At 48.0% G+C, this 20,559-nt stretch overlaps 10 protein-coding genes across 10 annotated transcripts; 6 read left to right on the top strand and 4 right to left on the bottom strand.

The window, feature by feature from the left end:
* Window positions 1-43: 43 nt before the first annotated feature.
* Window positions 44-1,443, top strand: Pmar_PMAR001204 (malic enzyme, putative; the record flags this gene model as incomplete). The annotated part of the gene is made up of 5 exons (XM_002780565.1): window positions 44-478; window positions 528-653; window positions 715-803; window positions 852-1,172; window positions 1,227-1,443. 5 exons carry the CDS (start codon window positions 44-46, stop codon window positions 1,441-1,443), a joined length of 1,188 nt encoding a protein of 395 aa, XP_002780611.1.
* An 828-nt stretch (window positions 1,444-2,271) lies between these two features.
* On the top strand, window positions 2,272-5,449 carry Pmar_PMAR001203 (malic enzyme, putative; the record flags this gene model as incomplete). The annotated part of the gene is made up of 7 exons (XM_002780564.1): window positions 2,272-4,073; window positions 4,123-4,245; window positions 4,290-4,378; window positions 4,623-4,718; window positions 4,761-4,872; window positions 5,064-5,176; window positions 5,224-5,449. The coding sequence occupies exons 1-7, from the start codon at window positions 2,295-2,297 to the stop codon at window positions 5,447-5,449; spliced, it is 2,538 nt and encodes an 845-aa protein (XP_002780610.1). The 5' UTR covers window positions 2,272-2,294.
* Window positions 5,450-5,563: 114 nt separating this feature from the next.
* On the top strand, window positions 5,564-7,585 carry Pmar_PMAR001202 (Hippocampus abundant transcript 1 protein, putative; the record flags this gene model as incomplete). The annotated part of the gene is made up of 6 exons (XM_002780563.1): window positions 5,564-5,716; window positions 6,009-6,301; window positions 6,345-7,111; window positions 7,156-7,248; window positions 7,296-7,408; window positions 7,451-7,585. The coding sequence occupies 6 exons, from the start codon at window positions 5,564-5,566 to the stop codon at window positions 7,583-7,585; spliced, it is 1,554 nt and encodes a 517-aa protein (XP_002780609.1).
* Window positions 7,586-8,093: 508 nt separating this feature from the next.
* On the bottom strand, window positions 8,094-8,494 carry Pmar_PMAR001201 (hypothetical protein; the record flags this gene model as incomplete). Its single annotated transcript, XM_002780562.1, has 3 exons — window positions 8,094-8,147; window positions 8,194-8,329; window positions 8,379-8,494. The coding sequence occupies 3 exons, from the start codon at window positions 8,492-8,494 to the stop codon at window positions 8,094-8,096; spliced, it is 306 nt and encodes a 101-aa protein (XP_002780608.1).
* Window positions 8,495-8,713: 219 nt separating this feature from the next.
* Pmar_PMAR001200 (hypothetical protein) lies at window positions 8,714-9,207 on the bottom strand (the record flags this gene model as incomplete). The annotated part of the gene is made up of 3 exons (XM_002780561.1): window positions 8,714-8,753; window positions 8,843-8,954; window positions 9,099-9,207. 3 exons carry the CDS (start codon window positions 9,205-9,207, stop codon window positions 8,714-8,716), a joined length of 261 nt encoding a protein of 86 aa, XP_002780607.1.
* A 1,204-nt stretch (window positions 9,208-10,411) lies between these two features.
* Window positions 10,412-10,756, bottom strand: Pmar_PMAR001199 (hypothetical protein; the record flags this gene model as incomplete). Its single annotated transcript, XM_002780560.1, has 3 exons — window positions 10,412-10,515; window positions 10,563-10,620; window positions 10,667-10,756. The coding sequence occupies 3 exons, from the start codon at window positions 10,754-10,756 to the stop codon at window positions 10,412-10,414; spliced, it is 252 nt and encodes an 83-aa protein (XP_002780606.1).
* Window positions 10,757-11,679: 923 nt separating this feature from the next.
* Pmar_PMAR001198 (integral membrane protein, putative) lies at window positions 11,680-13,265 on the top strand (the record flags this gene model as incomplete). Its single annotated transcript, XM_002780559.1, has 8 exons — window positions 11,680-11,737; window positions 11,793-11,934; window positions 11,979-12,063; window positions 12,108-12,302; window positions 12,324-12,594; window positions 12,643-12,738; window positions 12,926-13,008; window positions 13,143-13,265. 8 exons carry the CDS (start codon window positions 11,680-11,682, stop codon window positions 13,263-13,265), a joined length of 1,053 nt encoding a protein of 350 aa, XP_002780605.1.
* Window positions 13,266-14,198: 933 nt separating this feature from the next.
* Pmar_PMAR001197 (hypothetical protein) lies at window positions 14,199-17,148 on the top strand (the record flags this gene model as incomplete). Its single annotated transcript, XM_002780558.1, has 6 exons — window positions 14,199-14,372; window positions 15,128-15,232; window positions 15,805-15,883; window positions 15,940-16,019; window positions 16,827-16,898; window positions 17,050-17,148. 6 exons carry the CDS (start codon window positions 14,199-14,201, stop codon window positions 17,146-17,148), a joined length of 609 nt encoding a protein of 202 aa, XP_002780604.1.
* A 658-nt stretch (window positions 17,149-17,806) lies between these two features.
* Window positions 17,807-18,673, top strand: Pmar_PMAR001196 (hypothetical protein; the record flags this gene model as incomplete). The annotated part of the gene is made up of 6 exons (XM_002780557.1): window positions 17,807-17,920; window positions 17,960-18,009; window positions 18,051-18,158; window positions 18,208-18,340; window positions 18,384-18,478; window positions 18,520-18,673. The coding sequence occupies 6 exons, from the start codon at window positions 17,807-17,809 to the stop codon at window positions 18,671-18,673; spliced, it is 654 nt and encodes a 217-aa protein (XP_002780603.1).
* Window positions 18,674-20,269: 1,596 nt separating this feature from the next.
* Window positions 20,270-20,542, bottom strand: Pmar_PMAR001195 (hypothetical protein; the record flags this gene model as incomplete). The annotated part of the gene is made up of 1 exon (XM_002780556.1): window positions 20,270-20,542. The coding sequence occupies one exon, from the start codon at window positions 20,540-20,542 to the stop codon at window positions 20,270-20,272; it is 273 nt and encodes a 90-aa protein (XP_002780602.1).
* Window positions 20,543-20,559: the final 17 nt, after the last annotated feature.

Raw genomic sequence — 20,559 nt, 5'->3', positions numbered from 1 at the left:
CCTTGATGTCGGTACTAATAACCCGGATCTGCTCAATGATGATATGTACCTTGGTGAGCGTCATAAGAGAGTCGATGGTGAGGAGTACTATGCTGCTGTGGACGAGTTTGTCGATGCCGTCCGTTCCCGTTGGCCCGGTGTCCTCATCCAATTCGAGGACTTCACTAATGATCACGCCTTCCCCCTCCTCAAGAGGTATCAAGAGAACATCTTATGCTTCAATGATGATATCCAGGGTACTGGCTCTGTCGCCTTGGCGGGCCTCGTCAGTGCTATGAGGGTGAAGAAGGAGAAGCTCGAGGATCAAAGGATCGTCTTCCTCGGTGCTGGTGCCGCTGCCGTTGGCATCGCTGATTGCATCGTTGCTGCTATGGTTCATGATGGCCTTTCCCCTGAAGATGCCAGAAAGCGCTTCTGGTTCGTTGACTCTAGGGGTTTGGTCACTTGGAAACGTGGTGGCAATATCCAGGATCATAAGGTGAGTAGCACACACAGTACTGTGGTCTGTCCTTGATGTTGTTTATCAGGTTCCTTATTGCCGTGACGACGCAGAGCCGATGACAAGTCTTCTCGAAGTCGTGAAGGCCATTAAGCCTACTGTGCTACTAGGTCTCAGTGGACAGTCGGGATCCTTTACTGAGGACATCATCAAGGTTGGTGCTTTGATGATCACTTGTGATTGCTTCAGTGACTGTCGTTGTTGTTATTTTCTAGGCTATGTATGCTAACTGTCCTCAACCTGTCATTTTCGCTCTTTCCAATCCTACGCCCAAGGCCGAGGCCACACCCGAACAGCTTTATACGTAAGTTCATATCGGTAGTATCTTTATGGTGATGTTGGTTGTTCTCAGGTGGACAGATGGAAACGCCTGGGTTTGCACTGGCTCTCCATTCGGGCCCGTCACATACAATGGTAAGGTGTATCAGTCCGGCCAAGGAAACAACATGTACATCTTCCCTGGTGTCGGTTTGGCTGGTATTCTTGGCAAGTTCAAGTGGATCCCCGATTCAATGTTCTACACTGCTGCTAAGACTCTTGCTGAGAGAGTCACTGAGGAGGATATTGCTCGTGGCACTTTATATCCCTGCCTTACTCGTATTCGCGAGCTTTCTCACGACATTGCAGTATCGTGCATCAAGGAGGCCTTCGATCTCGGTATTGCTTGCATTGAGTAAGATCATCGGATTTATTGTCTATTTCGTGGCATGTATTTTTCTATTTTCAGACGCCCTGCTGATCTCGACAAGTTCGTGTGGGACCACATGTGGAAGCCGGAGTACTCTCATACCGAGTTGGACCCTTCTGTGTTCGCTTTCTCCGGCCAGGGTTCTGGTGTAGGCAACTCCCAGAGCAACAAGAATAAGCTCAGCGTTGGTACTATCCAAAGCAAGGCCTTCTCCTTCACTGACATGGAGCGTGTGAACCCCAATCAGTTTATGTAAAAACATTCATCACCAAGTTGGTGTGGTAGTAATAGTAGTAGGACGTTGTTGTTGTTTTTTGTTAAGACTAGACTAACTGTGCTGATCTATATCATACCAGCGCCGCCTTCCTTCAGTCTCTGTGATAGCTCTGGTCGTGGTATTGGCGCATTCATGGCCGTCATCGGCTGCCGCCCTCCCACGACTAGGGTGGTCTCATTGAGGCCTTGTTACTACAATGGACTGATAGCTAGCGACATGACTACTATTCTCTTCTATTTGTTGGTTTTGCTGCTGCCTGCTCCCTTTGTGAGGGCTAGAAAAAATCTTGTTGGCATTGGTGTTTTTCAACGAATTGTTATGGCAGTGATGGAGGGAGGCTGTCATCAATGTGTAGTAACTTTATAGCTTTGCCCCATGCGCTTTGTTGAGTGTATCAATTCGTATCGGAGTGAATGAGGACTTTTTGCTGGGCTAACATTATTGTCTTTCGTGGAGTTCACTCAATACTCTATGATATGATGGTCTCTTTGTAGTTATCAACTAAGGAATTATCTCCTCGTACGCGTGCCTTTTTTCAGGGGTTGAGACTGAACGATCTAGAAGCTCTTGGTCTTCCGCCGATAGGAAGATGCTCGTTTATAATAATAAAAAATATCATTGATTTCATACCAAATATTATTTCATCATTTGATACGATAAGTTTCATGTCGGATGCTGATAATATGAATATATAAATTTCTGGCTGATCAGAATAACAGATCTCGATGAGTACAACTACAGTATGTGTTGAATATCCATTGGAGCTATTGAAAATGTATGTCCACACTGCTTTGGATTGTGTATAGTAGTATCGTTGGATCTAGCTTCCTATGGCCCCGATTAACATAGTGCAACCACCGACCACGGCTGATGGTGGCAACAAGGCGAACTTTGATGTCCGTATGCTACCCATGGAGGACATTGTGGCCGCGGCTCCGACAGAGGCGCTGATCGAGTGGTATCATCTTGTGCTTTCGGAACTGTATCACCGTCAGAGCACATCTCCACATATCCATCGTTGGACCCATGCCTTCCAATATGCCCTGGTCGGACCTCCGGGAGTCGGCAAGACTAATCTGAGACTAATGTTTACGGAAAATGTGTTCCGTGTGACGTCTACTCCGACTGACACGGTGGAATTTTCGAAGGCTATAGTTAATATCGATGAGAATAGGGTGAAACTGCAAATATGGGACACAGTGTGGGGTAAGTTTACATTATCGTATTGCCGAGGCTCAGCGGTCATTTTCTTCGTTTACGATGTTTCGCAGAGGAAGACGTATGATGAGCTCACCGATTTTATAAAGCAGAATTTGGAGAAGTTGAACAAAAATGTGACGAAGGTTCTAATTGGCAACAAGGCCGACTTGCTTGGTCGTGAAGTGCCATCGGACGAAGCGGCGACGTTCGCGAGATCTAATGGTATTCTGTTCATGGAAACGTCAGCAAAGGGAGGTCAGAGAGTCCGCGATGCTTTCCTCAACTCAGCCAGGCAAGTGCTGCTGCAGATCCAAATGGGCCTCATTGACTGCGCCAACACGCCCGGTGTGAAAATGTCCGGTCCGGAAAGCGGCAGAGTGGCGACTGTTTACGAGAGGGGTTTGCATTTGATGCGCAACCCGGTCTATAACAAGGCGGAGGCATTCACAGAGGCCGAGCGTGAGGAGCTTGGGCTCATTGGCTTGTTACCTCCCAAGGTCCTCAGCATTGACACTCAAGTGGAAAGATGCATGCAACAGCTTCGAACCAAGGATACAGATATAGGCCGCTACATCTACCTGGAAGGTGTACACAATCGCAATGAAACGTTGTATTATCGTCTGCTTCTGGACAACATCACGGATCTGATGCCCATCGTATACACTCCGTCGGTGGGTCAGGCCTGCAAGGACTTCGATCGTATTTTCCGAGGCTCTCGTGGTATTTACTTTAATATCTCGGAGAAAGGCAACTTCAAACAAGTCATCTGGAACAGCAATGTTCGTGATGCTGATATCATCGTGGTCACTGATGGTTCTCGTATTCTTGGTCTTGGTGATCTTGGTACCAACGGTATGGGTATCCCTATTGGTAAACTCTCCCTTTATGTCGCATGTGCCGGTATCAACCCTGGCCGCACTGTGCCTGTTACCCTTGATGTCGGTACTAATAACCCGGATCTGCTCAATGATGATATGTACCTTGGTGAGCGCCATAAGAGAGTCGATGGTGAGGAGTACTATGCTGCTGTGGACGAGTTTGTCGATGCTGTCCGTTCCCGTTGGCCCGGTGTCCTCATCCAATTCGAGGACTTCACTAATGATCACGCCTTCCCCCTCCTCAAGAGGTATCAAGAGAACATCTTATGCTTTAATGATGATATCCAGGGTACTGGCTCTGTCGCCCTGGCAGGAGTACTCACCGCAATGCGAGCCAAATCCGAGGCTCTCGCTGACCAACGCATCGTTTTCTTCGGGGCCGGCTCTGCAGCTGTCGGGGTAGCCGACAGTATTGTCTCCGCCATGGTCCAACAGGGCCTCACCATCGAGGAGGCGAGACAGAGATTCTGGTTGGTGGATTCCAGAGGACTGGTCACTTCTAAGAGAGGCGGGGAGCTGCAGGAACACAAAGTGCGCCGTCGCCGCCTGCAGTTAACAGGAGACGTGATGTGGTCAACAGATACGATTCTGTCGAGATGACGAGCCTCTTGAGAGCTTGCTGGAAGTTGTTCAAGTCGTTAAGCCAACCATTTTACTGGGCCTGAGTGGACAGTATGGAGCCTTCACTGAGGAGATCATCAAAGTAGGCCAACCGTAATGTATTCCGATGTAGCTTGGTTCGTTCAGGAAATGCACGCCCACTGCCCGGCACCGGTCATATTCGCCTTGTCGAATCCAACTCCGAAGGCTGAGGCCACGCCTGAGCAGCTTTACATGTAAGGCTGCTGGTCGTTGGGACGAGGTCCAGTGTTGGAGTATATACTTGCTTTCCTCAGCTGAGCTTGGGAGTTTCCTCACTGAAGTTAATATACGAATCCGAGTAGAAATGTTGACGAATCAAAAATATTGTGGCGAAATTTTTCTCAGAATTTTCATATTGTCACCAACATATGTGGTTGATCATGTGCATATTTTCCCCCCACACTGATGAGGTCGCTGTCATCCGGGTTTTTCCTATAGATGGACCGGTGGAGAGGCCTGGGTGGCAACAGGATCGCCGTTCAAGCCGGTGACCTACAATGGGAAAATATACATTCCGGGTCAAGGCAACAACATGTAAGTATCCGATTTTGACTTGGTATGAAGGGAAAGCAAAAGGTACATCTTCCCTGGGGTTGGCCTGGCAGCAATCGTCGGTAAGTTCAAGAACATCCCGGACACTATGTTCTACCGGGCAGCTAAGACCTTGTCGGAGAAGGTCGCGGAAGAGGTAATGTATATTGGTGACAGCTTACCACATGTGTCGGTGACAATGAGGAAATTTTGGGAAATTCTTGTTGATTTTTGGACACTTGTACTCGAATTTGTATAGTTCGCGAGGAAATTCCTGAGCTCGGCTGAGGAAAGTGGACATAAACTTCTACTTCAAAACTGCAAGTGGCTGCTGCTCTTTCATCGTAGGATCTAGCCCAAGGCCTCCTCTACCCACAGATCAACAGGATCCGCGAGCTCTCTCACGCCATCGCCGTGGCTTGCATCAAGGAGGCGTTAGACACTGGGATTGCTCAGATCAGGTAGGCTGGAAACACACAGCGTGAGCGGGAGATGCCCCTCCTCTCAGTCGCCCTGATGACCTCAATCAGCTCGTCCAAGATGCAATGTGGCAGCCAGAGTACAGCCGTGTCGAGCTGGACCCGTCCGTGTTGGCCTATTCGGGTGGTGGAGCTCGAGCTCCTCGTAAGGACGGCTCTTCTAAGCAGACCTTGGCGGTCTCCTCGTCCGAGAGCAAGTCGTTCTCTTTTTCCGATATTGAAAGGGTTGACCCCCACAGGCTTATGCCTGCTTAGATGCAGTATTAGAACAAAACGGTTTACGTCGCATCGGGCGGATTTTTTCTATTCTATTGTCGTCGTTGGCAGAATGCCCTTGTCATTGTCATCGTAAATGTTCCAACGATTTACATGTCTACTGTAGATCTTGAGTTGAAGTCACACTCGGTGGTTGTTTATAAGAGGCAGTATGTACGGGGACTTAGCCTGTTCTCTAGCTGGACCTGGGCTGACCTGCCAGTCACGGGGCGTCACAGGGGCTACATCTTCCTTATTGAATTAACGGTAAGATGCCGTAGTCGTGAATAAGCCTTGAGAGTGAGGCCAGGAGCGTCTTACTGTCGACTCTGGAAGATTTGATGGAACATGGAGCAGTCAATAACAAGCCTGAGAATGTGGGCACTTTATCAGTTGGTCACTAGGCTGCTACAAGTGCATTTGAATATTATCATTGATGGAGCAGGATCCATCCCGGGTTTCACTGATCATAACATGCTCTGAGGCTAGCCGCTGCCAGCAGTCGACTTGAGTTGTTGGTCATAGTGACTGGCAAGGAGCAATAATGAGAGTATTGCAGTTACTGTGCTCCGAAGATATGCCTTCAGCCCGTCTAGGAGCACCAGTGCCGAGCCCTTGGCTTGTGTGTCCCTCTGTGCTGCCGGTTTTCTGGGGTATAGCCCTAGTCTCGCCGGTGCTCATTGAAATTAAAGAAGAGTACTTCAGAAGAATAGGCTGGTGTCATTCGTCCAGCGAGTGCAACGACGTTCAGCTCCTATGGAGTGTACTCACTATGAGCATATCAGCTCTAATAAGCTGTTTTACTGGACTCTTGGTAGGAGCCTATTCAGACTCCCGTGGCAAACGCAGAACGTGAGCCTGATGGGCAGCTCCCCTCATGACGCCTCATGTGTAGGTACTTCGTCCTCAACTCAGTGCTCGCCGTACTACCTCCCTTATGGCTATCTCTCACAGCCCTCAAGACTGGCGTGTCCCATATGATAGGTTACTTTGTATTGGAGATTCTCATCAGTCTTGCTGGAGTCGGCCCTGAATACGCTCGCTTTCCCCTCCTCAACGCGTACGTGGTAGACTGTTGTCCACAGCCTCAGAGGCGTATGAGAATCTACGGAGCCCTCATGGCCTTGACTCTCTCTGGTAACCTCGTATTCCCCATGATTGGAGCCGAGATACACACCTTCGCCATCGTACATCTTTGGGCACTCCTCTGCATCTGCTCCGCCCTCTACACCATTTTCGCACTGCCCGAGTCTCATCCTGGTGCCAGAGATCGTCTCATGGGAGCTCGGTCCCGACCGAGGCCCTTCGACTGGTTGCATCTGCCCCCAAGGGCCACTATTGTTTTGCGTACTTGCCTTGAGGTTCGCCTCACTATCGCCGTGGCCGACTCGGGGATATCCCAGTCTATCAACTCCTACTTACAATCTGCTCTAGGGTTCACTGCCTTGCAACGAGCGTTGTTCGCTGCTTGCATCGGCATCAGTGGTCTTCTGTGTAATACACTCCTATTGCGCTTCCTCCAGAATGAATGCGAATGGAAAGCTCAGCGCATTCTCCTGCTTGCGCTCTTATGCTATGCAACACACTATCTTGTTTGCGCTGTCGCTTCGTCGACAGATGTGGCTTTATTCGGAGGGACTTTGGCTGGACCAGCTATGCTCGGTACGGCTGAGAAACCATCCTCTATCGAGATGTAGCTGCATTAGGTTCATCGGCGCTCGCCGCCTTGATAGCCGATTATACTCCCTCTGCTATTGTGGGTACAGCGATGGCCTCTAATAATTCTATTGCTGGAATCGGTGAACTCTCCCATATGGCAAATGAAAGAGAATTCCTCTCTCCGTAGGTTCTGCTATTGGTCCTATAATTTTCGGTATGTTATTCGTTTGGACGCGTGAACATGGCGAAGCCGAGCGGCTCCCGTTTGCTATTGCATCATTAATAGCTATTCTAGCTGGCGTAAGTTGCGGTGCCACATTTCAGTGGAGGTATCGTGTTCAGATACTTGTGTATTATCGCCTACCCAAAGCTATCCAAATCTACTGTGAATCAACCCCTGGCATGGAAGAAATGATGCCCCGAGAGAGAATGCTCGATGATGATCAATCTAGTGAAGACGACGAAGACAATGGTTGACGTTTTGTTATTGCTTTCACTCCATTGAGATTTGTGTTGTGGAGTATTGGATATACGAGATTCAAGACACTGATGAACGCAGAGCATCTTGCCGAGAGATACACGTGACTTTCGACAACTTCCCACTATCATGTGTTATTGCAGATGGCTGGAGAACTTCCAAAAAATTGCTCACGAAGCGGGTGTATTGATTCAATTCACGTCGGACCGGTATGAGAAAGCTTGCACATGACCAACTACATGTGTTGATGACAAAATTTCACTGACAAAGCGAAAAATCTGACAAAATTTTGCGAAATTCTCGTGGGTTTCTGTACACTTCAAGCCTGATTCGTATACAAACTCCGATGGTCAATAAGAGGATTCCTAAGCTCAGTTGAGGGAAGCGAACATATAACCCTACACTGCATCGTACTCCCATCATCACTAAATGCAACACGCAGTGATTGATAGCACGGTAGATGGAAAATCTCATGGATGCATGAATTGCCTTTGTCACTCTAGCAGATCACGAAGGTAACTCATGCTCATCCCCGTCGTGGGTTTCCTCGGCCAACGGAATCTGTCGGTGGACCATACAACAACTGTGGAGGACCCGAACGCCTCACCGATGGTGCAGTGAGTCGTTCAGAGACGTCTTTCACGGTCGTCTTGAATGCCTCCTTCGAAGCCTGTATGAAGCGCTTCTCCCTCACACGAAGTTGTTCCAGCACGCGGGAACGCTCCACCAGGGGGAAGAGGAAGCTGAAGAGCGCATGATCACCATGCAAGGTCGGGAAAATGACGGTTTCACCAGTTCACCAACTGCTTGATGGCAGTAGTTTCTCTCTCAAGTTCAGTCTGGCCGGAAGTTTCAGCAAAGTGGGCGTCCAGTTGGTCCAGGACCTGACCAGCAACGGCGTATTCCATCGCGGGTTGAGGCCAGCGACTTGTTCAAGGCTTTTCGTTGGGCGTTCAACTGTGGCGAGAGCAACGCCTTGGCTCTTCTCCCCGATCGTCGTGTCCATGATGTCGTTCAAATAGGAGTCAGCGGTCTGCTTGCAGCTCTGTGTTACCTACCAGTGCATGATGGGACGGTGATCCCAAACGGCCAGAGCACTTCGCGGAAAATCGTTTCCTCGCGATCCCTCATTCGTTCTTCCGCTTGTCGCACTCCCGATTCCTTGATCTGTCGTAGCCGTCGGTTGTGATGCGCCAGCCAAACCATTGCAGCTATTCTTCGCTCCTCCTGCAGTTGAATGCTTTTCACACACGCACATCTCCACCTTAGACTTGGCGAGCTCCTTGCTGAGCTTATCTAGAGTGGCTCCAACTGTGCTTCCAATGAGAGAGGACACGATTCCCTCTTCTATAAGGGACACTGGGATGCCTGGCAACCGATAAAACCACAGACTAGAATCCAAGAATGCAAACCTTCTGGCTCATCGTTCTTCCCATCAGACAAGTTGGTCGTCCATCCGTCACAAATTCGCAGTTCCTTGAAGCCACGAAGAATACCACTACGACGGCGCACGTGCAAGCACCTCAATGAGAGCCGCTCTCTTGGACACCCCCACGAGCATCTCGTTCTGCATAGCTCTGCCGCGAAGGACTCGGCTCAGCATCAACGCTGCTACGTCCATGCCCTTGCAATCCCCCGCCGGTACAGCTGATGAACCAAGTGTGAGTCAATCAAATTCCGCAGCCCACCGTTGAGGTGTGAGCTGCTGTCTACTGGAGTGACATCTCTCTTCTCCTCCCATTGGGGCTCTACTCCCGGCTTTGGATCTACATCGTTACAGAAGGCCTCCTCAACCACCACCAAGCGATACCCATCGGTTCGGGCTCCCGTGGGGCATCGTCCTGGTGGAGGGCCATGCTATCTAGTTCATTCGTGATGTGCTTCATCGCGGTGCTCAAGACGGCTTCTGCATAACAGAAGACCATCTTGAAGTCAATCGCCGTTGACGGTACTTCTGGCTTCCCATTTCCGTGCGTTCTCTTCTGGTGGCACGGCGCTCACTAAACAAGGAGGCTGTTCCAATTCCTTCCGGATGAACGTTGAAAGTTATCAGTTTCTCCTTCGTGAATGAGAAGGTTCCCGTCTCTTGCGACTTACAAGTCTTCGGGAATCGAATTTCTCCGCACACGAGCTTTCCAAGGCCCGTTATCGCCTTGAGGGTGTCTCGAGCGACTGCTTCGAAATCCATCCTCCCCGTTAGTCTCAGAGGCACCTTTCACTTCACAATATCATGCAACTACTCTCGAGTCAGTGCCATACAGTGCCCTCTCTAGTGATAGGAGCGTAAAGTAGCGAGGAGCGATCGTTGTGAGCCTCGAGCTGAGTGCATTTTATCGTATCCCCTCTCCCGAGCTTGTTCACCCTGTCAACCTAAACCAGGGGGGTTCCGGCTACCACCTATTCTAGTGGGAGGTCTCGTCTCTCGAGTACTATAACGCTCTACTATGAACGCTCGCGTGCGCTGAGATTCAACAGGAGAATCCAATCGTCGTTTGTGTTAAGCGAATTGTCCAGGTATTGAGAGTTTTTCAGTAGTGATAATAATTACAGTGGCGGCCCTGTCGCGGGCGCTGCGCCGAAGAGCCCTCAGCCTAAAGTTGCCCAGCTGACAGAGCTTCTCGTTCTTCACCTATCGATATGGATAGCAAGCATAACGCCATCCGACGCAGTTACGTCGGTGAGTCTAGAAATAACACGCTCCTTTCTCTCTTCTGATCGTGTTTCCTGTGCAGCTCTGAGATCTGCTAGCGCCTTGCGTAATAGTCGCAGTCTTTCCTCCTGAGCGTACGGAAGGCATCATACGTTGGGTGATTTTTCCTGGGCCGTCAAACGTTGATCCTGTCAATCTGAGCTTCTCGACTTCTGAATTCTTTCAACTCCATTTCTTCGATCATCTTCGCCCGCAGTGTGGCCGATTCCAAATCCTTCCCTGTTGGCAACGCCTGTCCAGATTGAGTGTGGCTACACTAACACCACCTTGCGGTAAAGCCTCTTGTGCCTTCTTCTTTTCACGCATAATCTGAACTAGCCGAACCTAGCACATCGTCGCTGATGCACTGCACGCTGCTAATGCAGCTCACCGCAGCCTCGCCGATGAGCATGCCGTTCTGGAATGTCAGACCCGACAGCCACATGAGGTCCGGCACTAAGCCTTTGCATTCGTTGGGCATCTCGGGCGAGAAAGGATCCTGATAACGCGCAGCTCTCGATGAGAACTGCTGGTCCCCACCGTTTGGATGTCGCTTTCGCGGATGTCTGACTGGACGAAAGTTCCTCTTTTATCCGCTTCAACAGAGAGGCAGGTGGCATCCTAATAATGACGTTTTCTTTCTCGGTGAGGCTCATGGGTCGTTCACCGTGATGTTAGCATCAGCGTTGGAGTTCTCAGTGGCGTTTCTCATCGGCTCTGGCTCGGCTACTCTGGGTAGAAAAGGACCGGCGTGTGGGACGCGGTAGTGGACAGCCTCATTGGGGCTTTGACCGTCAGCGAGGGAACGCCGGAAGTAGCGAAAACGATTCCGGCCACTTATCTGCGAACGGCGGTATGGACGTCTCGGGAGCTACCCTACGCATACCTCACGAGACACTATATGGAATTCCCGGATCGATAGAGCTACATGCGCTCAAGCGACTCGGTTGCTAGTGTGGAATAAGGCATCTCACTTACAGAAGTGTGAGGAGGTCGATTAGTAGCTGATGACAGTCCCAGTGAGGGATCGTATGATGAACGCCCTCCACGGAGAGTATATTCCATTCAGCGGTTACGAGGTGAACTACTGCTCTGTTGGGAATCCGAAGACCCCTAATGAGATCACCTGGGGGCACTGTGCTTGATAATAAGATACTACTCTCTAAAGCGGAGAATGACAATGTGTAAGTGAACGACTGATGTGAAGCCGCGGCTATGAGCACTCTTGAAAGATTCACATTCTCGATAGTCTTTCGTTCGACAGTATGTCGTTGATTTGGTCACCACCGAATGAACAGCCAACGCACACTAGAATTTTTGGGCGCGCGCTTTTTACTTTGTCTCGGGGCCGGCGGCGGTGATTCCTTGATCCAAGAACAGCAGTAGTGGTCGTTGTACTTCCCAATGGTCGTAGAGGACTCCTCTAATGCCGGCTTAGGTATCGGCCTAACATTCGTTGCTGGTAAGCGACCATCACATTGAGATCAACGTCAACTGCTGCACATGCTTTTCCTCAGGGGCGGCTACTATGTTGGGTGGCGTCATATCCATGATAATCGATCCCCACAACCAGAGGTTTATGGCAGGAGCTCTCGCCACCGCTGCTGGGGTTATGATCTTCGTCAGCTTCACAGAGATCTTCCCTCAGGCTGTTGACCTGTGCGTGGAATCTTGGCTTTCGGTAAGGATGTATGTTCGGTCAGATTCCAGGAAGGCGACACCTTCGATGAGGACCATGCCTTCATGATGGCTAATCTAGTGTACTTTCTCGCGACGCTCCTCTGCATGGTAACACAACTGAGCTGTCCCTATTCACAGTGAGATGATCTCAGGCAGCGGACTGGGGTAGTCGGAAGTGGCACTCGTGGAGTCGCCATAGGCGGACGACCAAAGAGGCTACAGCTGCTGAGTCGACGCCTGAGGACTTGGAAAACGAAGAGGACCCGCATGGTGTAGCCCCAGCGGCTATCGCCTTGCAGGAGCTCACTGATGGTCTTTTTGAGCCTCACAACGGTCCCGTTATTAAAGTAGGGAATACATGTCTCTAGGTTGAGCTCAGTGGTCTTTCACAGAATGAACCACGACGAGTGCCAGAGTTTTCTGAGATGTCAACCAACTCCAACTTAGCTGATGTAGAAGCGACCCACGAAGAGGCCGTTCATCACAGGCTGGAGCTCCTCAAAGTTGCCTTGTTCACTGCTGGAGCAATTTGCCTGCATAACTTCCCCGAGGGAATCCTTACGTTCATCGGCACTGTCCAGGACCCCTCAGTGGGTGTATCGTTGGCGGTCGCTATAGCGGTTCATAACATTCCAGAAGGTCTTTTAGTGACAGTCTGTTCTCGAGAGCTACCTTAATACTACTTAGGCATAGCAGTGGCGTCGCCAATTCTCCGGGCAACTGGTAGCAAGAAACAAGCTCTGCTTTGGTGCTCCATATCGGCTATTGCAGAGCCCCTAGGAGGTAGTAGTTGGCCTCATCTTTGGGTGTGTCCTCGAGCGGCTCATTCAACTTGAATGTGAGAAAAGGGTCATCCTAATGTGATGACATTTACATGGGAAAAATGTGTTCCTGACCATGTAGGAAATCCAAAATGAGTTCCCCTCGACAACATTATAGGTTCCTGGGTGATTCCCTTGGGACGGTTCAGGTATTTTGGCGTGGTTGGTAAGAAGTGAGGAGTTCTCTGATGATACGTATGCGGTTATGTATGCCTGTTCCGCTGGAGTGATGGTAATATCATCATTGGAGTTTCACCTGAAGTTTTACGTGAAGTGGCGTTATTTTCTGTGGAAAACGCGATGTTCGTGAAATATATTTTTCACTAGTGTTTTCAACTCATGGAGAAATTATCGATTTATTGGTAGGTTTATATTGCGGCGGCTAAGCTGTTCGTTACAGCATGCCATTTGGATCGTCACTGGTGTCCCGGTGGATTCATTTTGGGCACTGCTGTAATGGCGATCGCATTGGTCCTATGTAGACTCTAATCCATGTTCCGTCGTTCACTGTTGTCATCATCATGTTGTTACCGAACCATTGCTGTTGCGTTGCTGGTGTAACTACCTTCTAGTGATCACAAGTAGAAGGCGACGGGTAGCATATCACTGTGTTGGAGCACAGACTGGGCGTATGTATGCTACAACGTCAACAGTGGAGTGAGTAGTGACGTAGACCTCGAGGGAGTTGTACAAGGCGTTCTGTAGAGGCTCTTGCCTTGGCAATTTTCACGGAGGCTCTCAGAGAGGAATATGTTGGCGCTGCTATCAATGTGATAGTGGTAGTAGAAGGGGGCGTAAGGAATGTTATCACAACTGCAGTGGACGGTTGGGGAGGGTCTAGTGGTGAAATTTTCAAGTTGATATTCGCTAGCTTGATGACGTCGTTTCAGTCGGCGGGGGTAGCGTTTTTTCACGTGGTTTGTATATTCGTCAAAATTTTCTAAAGTGCCGCGGCGATGTTACCAGTGTGGTGTCCTATTCTTCTTATATGCATGGCAATTCTGAATCGATCTTGGATGCGGGTTTTGAAGGGTATACGGATATAGGAAAATGCCACTATGAGTTTGCTGTGCTTCGAACTCAGCCCTAGGACACTTTTCTGGCACTATCACTGTAGACTACTGCTTTGAACGCTGCTGAGCTACAGCTCGGCGGGTGTAGCAGATCCGTGCCTGTATGAAGACAACTAGGAAATAACGAATTGGGAATAAATTTTGATAAGACTTATAGCCATCATATTTGTGCTTTGCGTTATAGTTGACTCCTTGGCCTTAGTCCTGGTACACTTTCACTGGGCAAACCCTTTTGTGATTGTTTGTGAACTCATATAGATTCCTTCCATTGTGGGGTTGGGGTACCAACTTGGAGCTTCCAGATGAGGGTGACGTTCTTCATCAAATTCCCTAAGTAGCATGTGTTATTATGGCACCCCTGAATGATGTATCGGCGGCTGCGATGGATTGTCATCAGCCCTCGAATGAGACTAGAACGACATGGTCCCCCTACCACTCCTTGCCCAGTGCTGTCCTACTCACGATATATAGCTACGACACGGTATCGGAAATTTTCAAACGGGACTTGCTCTTGAATAAAGCAGTAGGTCAAAAGCTTCTAGTAGTAGTAGTAGTAGTAGTAGTAGTAGTAGTAGTAGTAGTAGTAGTAGACTATAGTAGTAGTAGTAGTAGTAGTAGTAGTAGTAGTAGTAGTAGTAGTAGACTATAGTAGTAGTAGACTATAGTAGTAGTAGACTATAGTAGTAGTAGACTATAGTAGTAGTAGACTATAGTAGTAGTAGACTATAGTAGTAGTAGACTATAGTAGTAGTAGACTATAGTAGTAGTAGACTATAGTAGTAGTAGTAGACTATAATAGTAGTAGTAGACTATAGTAGTAGTAGTAGACTATAATAGTAGTAGACTATAGTAGTAGTAGACTATAGTAGTAGTAGTAGACTATAGTAGTAGTAGTAGACTATAGTAGTAGTAGTAGACTATAGTAGTAGTAGTAGACTATAGTAGTAGTAGACTATAGTAGTAGTAGTAGACTATAGTAGTAGTAGTAGTAGTAGACTATAGTAGTAGTAGACTATAGTAGTAGTAGTAGACTATAGTAGTAGTAGACTATAGTAGTAGTAGACTATAGTAGTAGTATCACTATCACTACTACTAGTAGTGATAGTGATAGTGTTGAAATATGTGTTTGCTTTCTGAAAACTGAGCTTAGGAGTTTACATATGAATTCGGGTAGAAATGTACTAGAGTCAATGAGAATTTCCAAAAATTTCCTCACGATTTTCATACTAACATGTGTGGTACATCCTGGCTAGTAGTAACTGGGGATCTATGCTCAAGGTTCACTCCTTATTGGTGGATACCCTACACATATACGATCTGGTCCTCGGAAATGACAACAGGCTCATACCGTGGCCTGAAAGGGCTGATGCTCTCGCCGGCCCTGTAGGGATTTTAGGGCGTTTATTCAACATTGATCGTCTCTTTTTTAGTGTCTTCTATTCCACGACGACGAGTTTTGTAGTTCATCGAAGAAAATTCTGTCAGAAGTGGCAGACCTTAGCGCGTTCTCATCGGTTTTTTACAACCTCATTTCGGGTGAGTAACATTTCCTCAGAAATCAACACTATGCAGCACGTGTCAATTTGATACTTGATTTTCCGAGCATGATGAGAATCGATTTGAAACTATATCGCATATACACTGGAGCTTCACAACCTGTTTTACGTGAAGTGGTGTAAAACTCAGTGAAAAACGCGATATTCGCGGTGATATGCAGTGGTCGTGAAATATATTTTTCACTAGTGTTTTTCATATCACGGTCGTGAAACTCCAATGTAATCATGGCTATGAACATGTGATGAGAGTACCCGTTTGGGACTGTGATAGCGACAACTTGGTCACTGTTATTCGTCCTTCCAAAATAACGCGCATTTCACATTTGCATATAAAATTCACATGTACTGCAATCATGGTCAGAGGGCGTGGCGGCGAGCAGTCAAGACGATCCAGTTCAGGGTGTCACCAAAAGTGTCACCAACGATGATGACTTCTGGAGCAGTAGTGGCAAGGCATTTATGATCGACCGTCATCAGAGTGAGACTTCACCGTTTTTTCATACCGATGCATATCTTCTTATTGATGAACTGCAGATTGCCCGGCCTGTTTAGAGCTGCCCGAGTGCGTCTGTGATCCTGAGTACCTCATCTATGGCCTCTGTGACAGAAGCCTTGTAAGTGAAGGATGCTCCATAGTCCCGGTCTGTTTAATTACTCTGATGTTCGTTGTGGTGTGGTAATCACATGAGATGGTATCTCATATTACTGTCAGAAGATCAGTTTGATGATATCCCCTGTCAGTTTCATGATGTATACTCGCTGTCCTCAGCTTAGTTTAGGAGTTTTCACTAATTTCACACGCCCCTATATGCACAGACACCAATGAGAATTTTCTGAAATTTCGTCTCAGAATTTCGTATTGTCATCAACACAGGTAGTTGACCATGTGCATTTTTTCCCACACGGTCGCGTATCCATACAAATGCTATGTGGGTTAAAAATACTCAATGTTTGGAGGCATCCCGGTCGCTGCTGGTTGTGGATCTCTTACGCCCAGGCTGAGGTTAACTTGTATTATCATTAAATTTGGACTATAAAACTATTCATGGAGTTTCACGACCGTGATATGAAAAACACAATGTAAAAAACACATTTTACGACTACTACAGGCCGCGAATATCGCATTTTTTACCGAGTTTTACGCCACTTCACGTAAAACGGGTTGTGGAACTCCATTGTATAATATTGTATAAACTATATAATATCGTTTTGTCAATGGAGCTGCACCTGTTTTACGTGAAATGGCGTAATACTCTAGGTTGAAAAAAGGCGATATTGGCGAATGGGCTGTTTTTTCTGCGAAGTGATATGTGAAATACGTTTTTCACTAGTGTTTTTCATATCACGGGAGAAACTTAAACATAGATAAAATATGAATAAATTAACAAATTATAGATTATATGATACCGTAATGTGCTCAGATCACAAGAGTTGAGATCAACTTCTATCGAGCTGACTACCAAGCAGGACAGCCCATTTATGCTCCCCGAGCTGTAAGCACAGTGTTGGATATGAGTTTGTTTTCCTCACCTGAGCTCAGGAGTTTTCTCACCAATTGTAGGAGTTTATTTATACGAACTCGGGTAGAAGTGTTCAGAAACCAACAAGATTTTTCCATATTTTCCTGTATGCGGCAGTGTGCAGGTCCGAGTATTCATTCGAGATGGTCTTGACGGTGAGTGGAAGGCCGTTACTGCCATTATAGAAACCAAGAACACCTCCAAGCGACTATGCATTCAGTGAGCTCGTCTGCCCTTGTTTCGCATTCAATAACGAATGATACTAGCACATGCAGTAGCTCAGAAAAAAGCCTGCCCGTAGGGCGATAGCCGCCGGAGTTAAACCATGCGGATCCTCGTCGTTTTACAATCGAGAATCAATACTTGCCGTTGTCGTTATTGCTGCTGATGGGTAAGCTGTCGTTGCTCTCAGTCTGGCACCGCGCATCATCATAGGAACTGCAGTAAGAATTGAACTTTATGGAAGACAACAAACGCAACAGGAAGACGGTCAGTGGTGAGTGAATAGATATCGATGATGGTATTCTCGCACAAGCAGTGTTGGAATGAGTTTTTGATTTCCTCAGCTGAGCTAGAGATTGAAATTAACACGGTGTAAGTGTGCAAAAACCAACGACAGTTCTCTGCAATTTCCTGAGAGTTTTTCATTGTCATTGAATCCGTGTGCATATTTCCCCTCACACAGCGTTCAGGTACGTGTGTGTTCGCTACGCTCGAGTCGTAGGAGTGCCTCTCTCATCGAGTCATTTTGCTCGTCGATACCCCAGAGTCAAATCTCTGATCTGCGCAGGATCGCCTCCACACTGTGGAAGGGAAGTCGAGTAAGTGCATTCCCTTCCTCTACCGTTGAGCTCAGCTGCAACAGATACGACCGAGTCCTTATGAGTCTGGAATTTGACCTGCCTCGGGAAGGGCCTTGGCTGCCTAGTGCTCGAATCACGAGCCAGGCTGAGTTCAACACCGCCCTGCGAATGATGGATAGAGCGTTGAGGAATGTGAGTTGACTGTTTTTTGCACTGTGTAGTTTCTTGCAGTTACGCTTGACACAAGCCTGCGAGCCACTGTGCAACTGGCAGGCTCAGATGTATGCGCACTGTCGCATTACGGGAATATATTCTACTTCAGGAATCCTATCACGAGTGTCGCTGTATATAAACGGTTATTCGAGGCGTATGCGAACCTGTTCACTTCCAATTGGGAGGAATCGGACCGCCAGAAAGTGCGGGATGGACTGTGAGTTTTATCATAGTAGCGAAAGGTCGGCCTTTATTGTTGCTGACAGACGAGTACCGGAGCCGATCGGTATGATGCTTCGAGAAAGGTGTGAAAGGTTCCGAATCGGAGATCAGCGACTTACTGCATTCGAGACGGTTATGCTCATTCGATGGCTGTCCCGACAAGCGGATCGTCGTGAGGTGGCCATCTCGTGTCGTTGTATTCGAAGGTTGAGTTTGTCAGGCCTTCCAGCAGCTTGTCACGCGGTGCACCGGAGCTGCTGAGGAAAGAATGGCACCTTGCCTGTTGACGGTCGAGGTTGGCGATGAGCTCAGACGGTGAACTCAGCTTATGTGTGTTATTTTGCATCGTCCGCTAGGTACGATCTGGCCCGATCGATAATGGTATATCAGCACAGCAGAGTGCTCCCTCATGACAGCTTCTTGGGCACGTTCATTCGTCTGGGAATAGACTGGCCCAACGAGGAGGCGGATCCGGTTCATGATTTCCTATTGAGTAACGCTCAGTTCTGATTTGAGGAGCGCTCTATTTTTTCTCGGGCAAATTCGGAAAATCAAAGTTTCTCGTCGTCAAGTATTTGGGCTCTTGAACTGAATTGCTTTACAAATTTGCACGGCTAGGGGGCGTCGTAATCTCGCTCGCCCTCATATATCAGTCACGGCGGTTGTTATGACCGGTTCTGATACGACGTTATCTATACTTATTCAATTGGTTTCAGCCCAAGAACCCAAACACTTGACGGAAAATTTTGATTTTTTTTCGAATTTCCCTAAGAAAAAGTCCGCTCCTTATAATCTTTCATTTTGAGGTCTTTCTATGTAGGTCTTCGAGGGGACAATGCAGCACTGTTGTTAACCCGTTTCTACGGTCCACATACGAAAGAGTTGGCCCATGTTATTAGTGTGTGTATAGCTCACTACCAGTCTCTGGTATACCCAGTGGCAGCTAGTGTAAGTGGTGGCAGGCATCTTCTCTGTGAATATTGTTGCCATGACAGACTGGGAACTGCGATAAGCCTATGAGCGAGTGTGGTGCGAGCGGGCGACGATACGCGGAACGTATAACAGACTTGATCGAGCGCCTCCCACTAAATCCACATGATGTTAGTATCTGGATTCGAGCTATTGGAGGACACCTTTTTAGGAGAGTGCGTTACGTATACAACTACAACTGCGCCTTGAGGACACGGGTTGTCGTCCAGAAATTGCAGTTCCGTCCCGTTATCCAGGATGCCCTAGGTAGGGTGTTGCCGTATGCTTGAGCCGGACAATATTGGTGTTGGTGTTCGCAGGTTGATCGCGCTTGACGATGTCGTCCGTAAATTTGGTGATTTCGACGAGGAGTAAATTCCCATTCATTCTGTCCTAGCTTATTACCTACGCACGATATGTCCAGATACATTCGTACATTGCTTTCAGTTCTGCTCCTGTGGTGAGTCTTGTGTTTGGGAAGTGTGGTGAAGGAGTGGTAGCTACTATGATGTTGGGCATTAGCGTGCGGAGCTGCGCTCTGACTTGGGCGTCGGCACTACAGTGGAGTTTGTGTCGATCGCTCCATGAGGGGAGATGACCGTCTGATCATGTGCATCGCTCATGATCAGCCTCTCTGGATCCAGGGACCCCTGAGTCCCGATCATCGGGACAGAACCGGCACAGTTTCGCTATATGATCGAAAACTAAAAAGACAGACGTGGCTGATTCACTTGAGTTCAGTAAAGCCACCAAGTCGTAATGCGATTCTGATACTATCACATGTTTGCTTACATTCGCCAAAACCTGATCACCATCAGACTAGACTAATTCCATCAACGACAGCAATGTGTCGTTCAGGAGTCTTTCCTTATCATCCTAAGTACACAATAACAACCCTCCTGAACTACATGCATAATTTCGACGCCCAATAACTACGATCGTGATTGGTGTTTCAAGAGCTCATAGGAAGTGTATGCTCTGATTTCTCTCGTAAACCATGGCCCGTGTTTCGCGAACGCAACAGTGAAGGAACTACATAGAACTGCAAATAATGGTGGTGGCGAAAGTATAGAGTGATGGTACTATTGTCGCTCTAAAGGCGGCATCGCGAGGACAGTAATGAAACGAATGCCTTCTTTACGTCATGAACTGAGGAACACAGAAATCTGAAACCTGGTCTTCACAGTCACCACCGTAACGGGCCTCGAGGACATCCGAACTGATAGTCTCCAAAAGGGCTTCTTCGAAACCACCATGAAAGATATCTATTTTCTTAGTGGTGCTAGGGTCCAAGAGGCGCATAACCAGCTTAGCGAAAGCGTACATCATTCGTGGCATGTTGACAACGTACATATGGCCGAGCCGTGCACAGTACATGGTCTGCATTATACTCATAACAGGGCTCATCATGCTGATGGGGAACGCCC

The sequence above is a fragment of the Perkinsus marinus genome (genome assembly GCF_000006405.1).
Source record: "Perkinsus marinus ATCC 50983 genomic scaffold scf_1104296944404, whole genome shotgun sequence".
NCBI classification, from domain to species: domain Eukaryota; phylum Perkinsozoa; order Perkinsida; family Perkinsidae; genus Perkinsus; species Perkinsus marinus.
The sequence above is the reverse complement of the archived record's forward strand: the minus strand, read 5'-3'. Positions and strand labels throughout refer to the sequence as shown.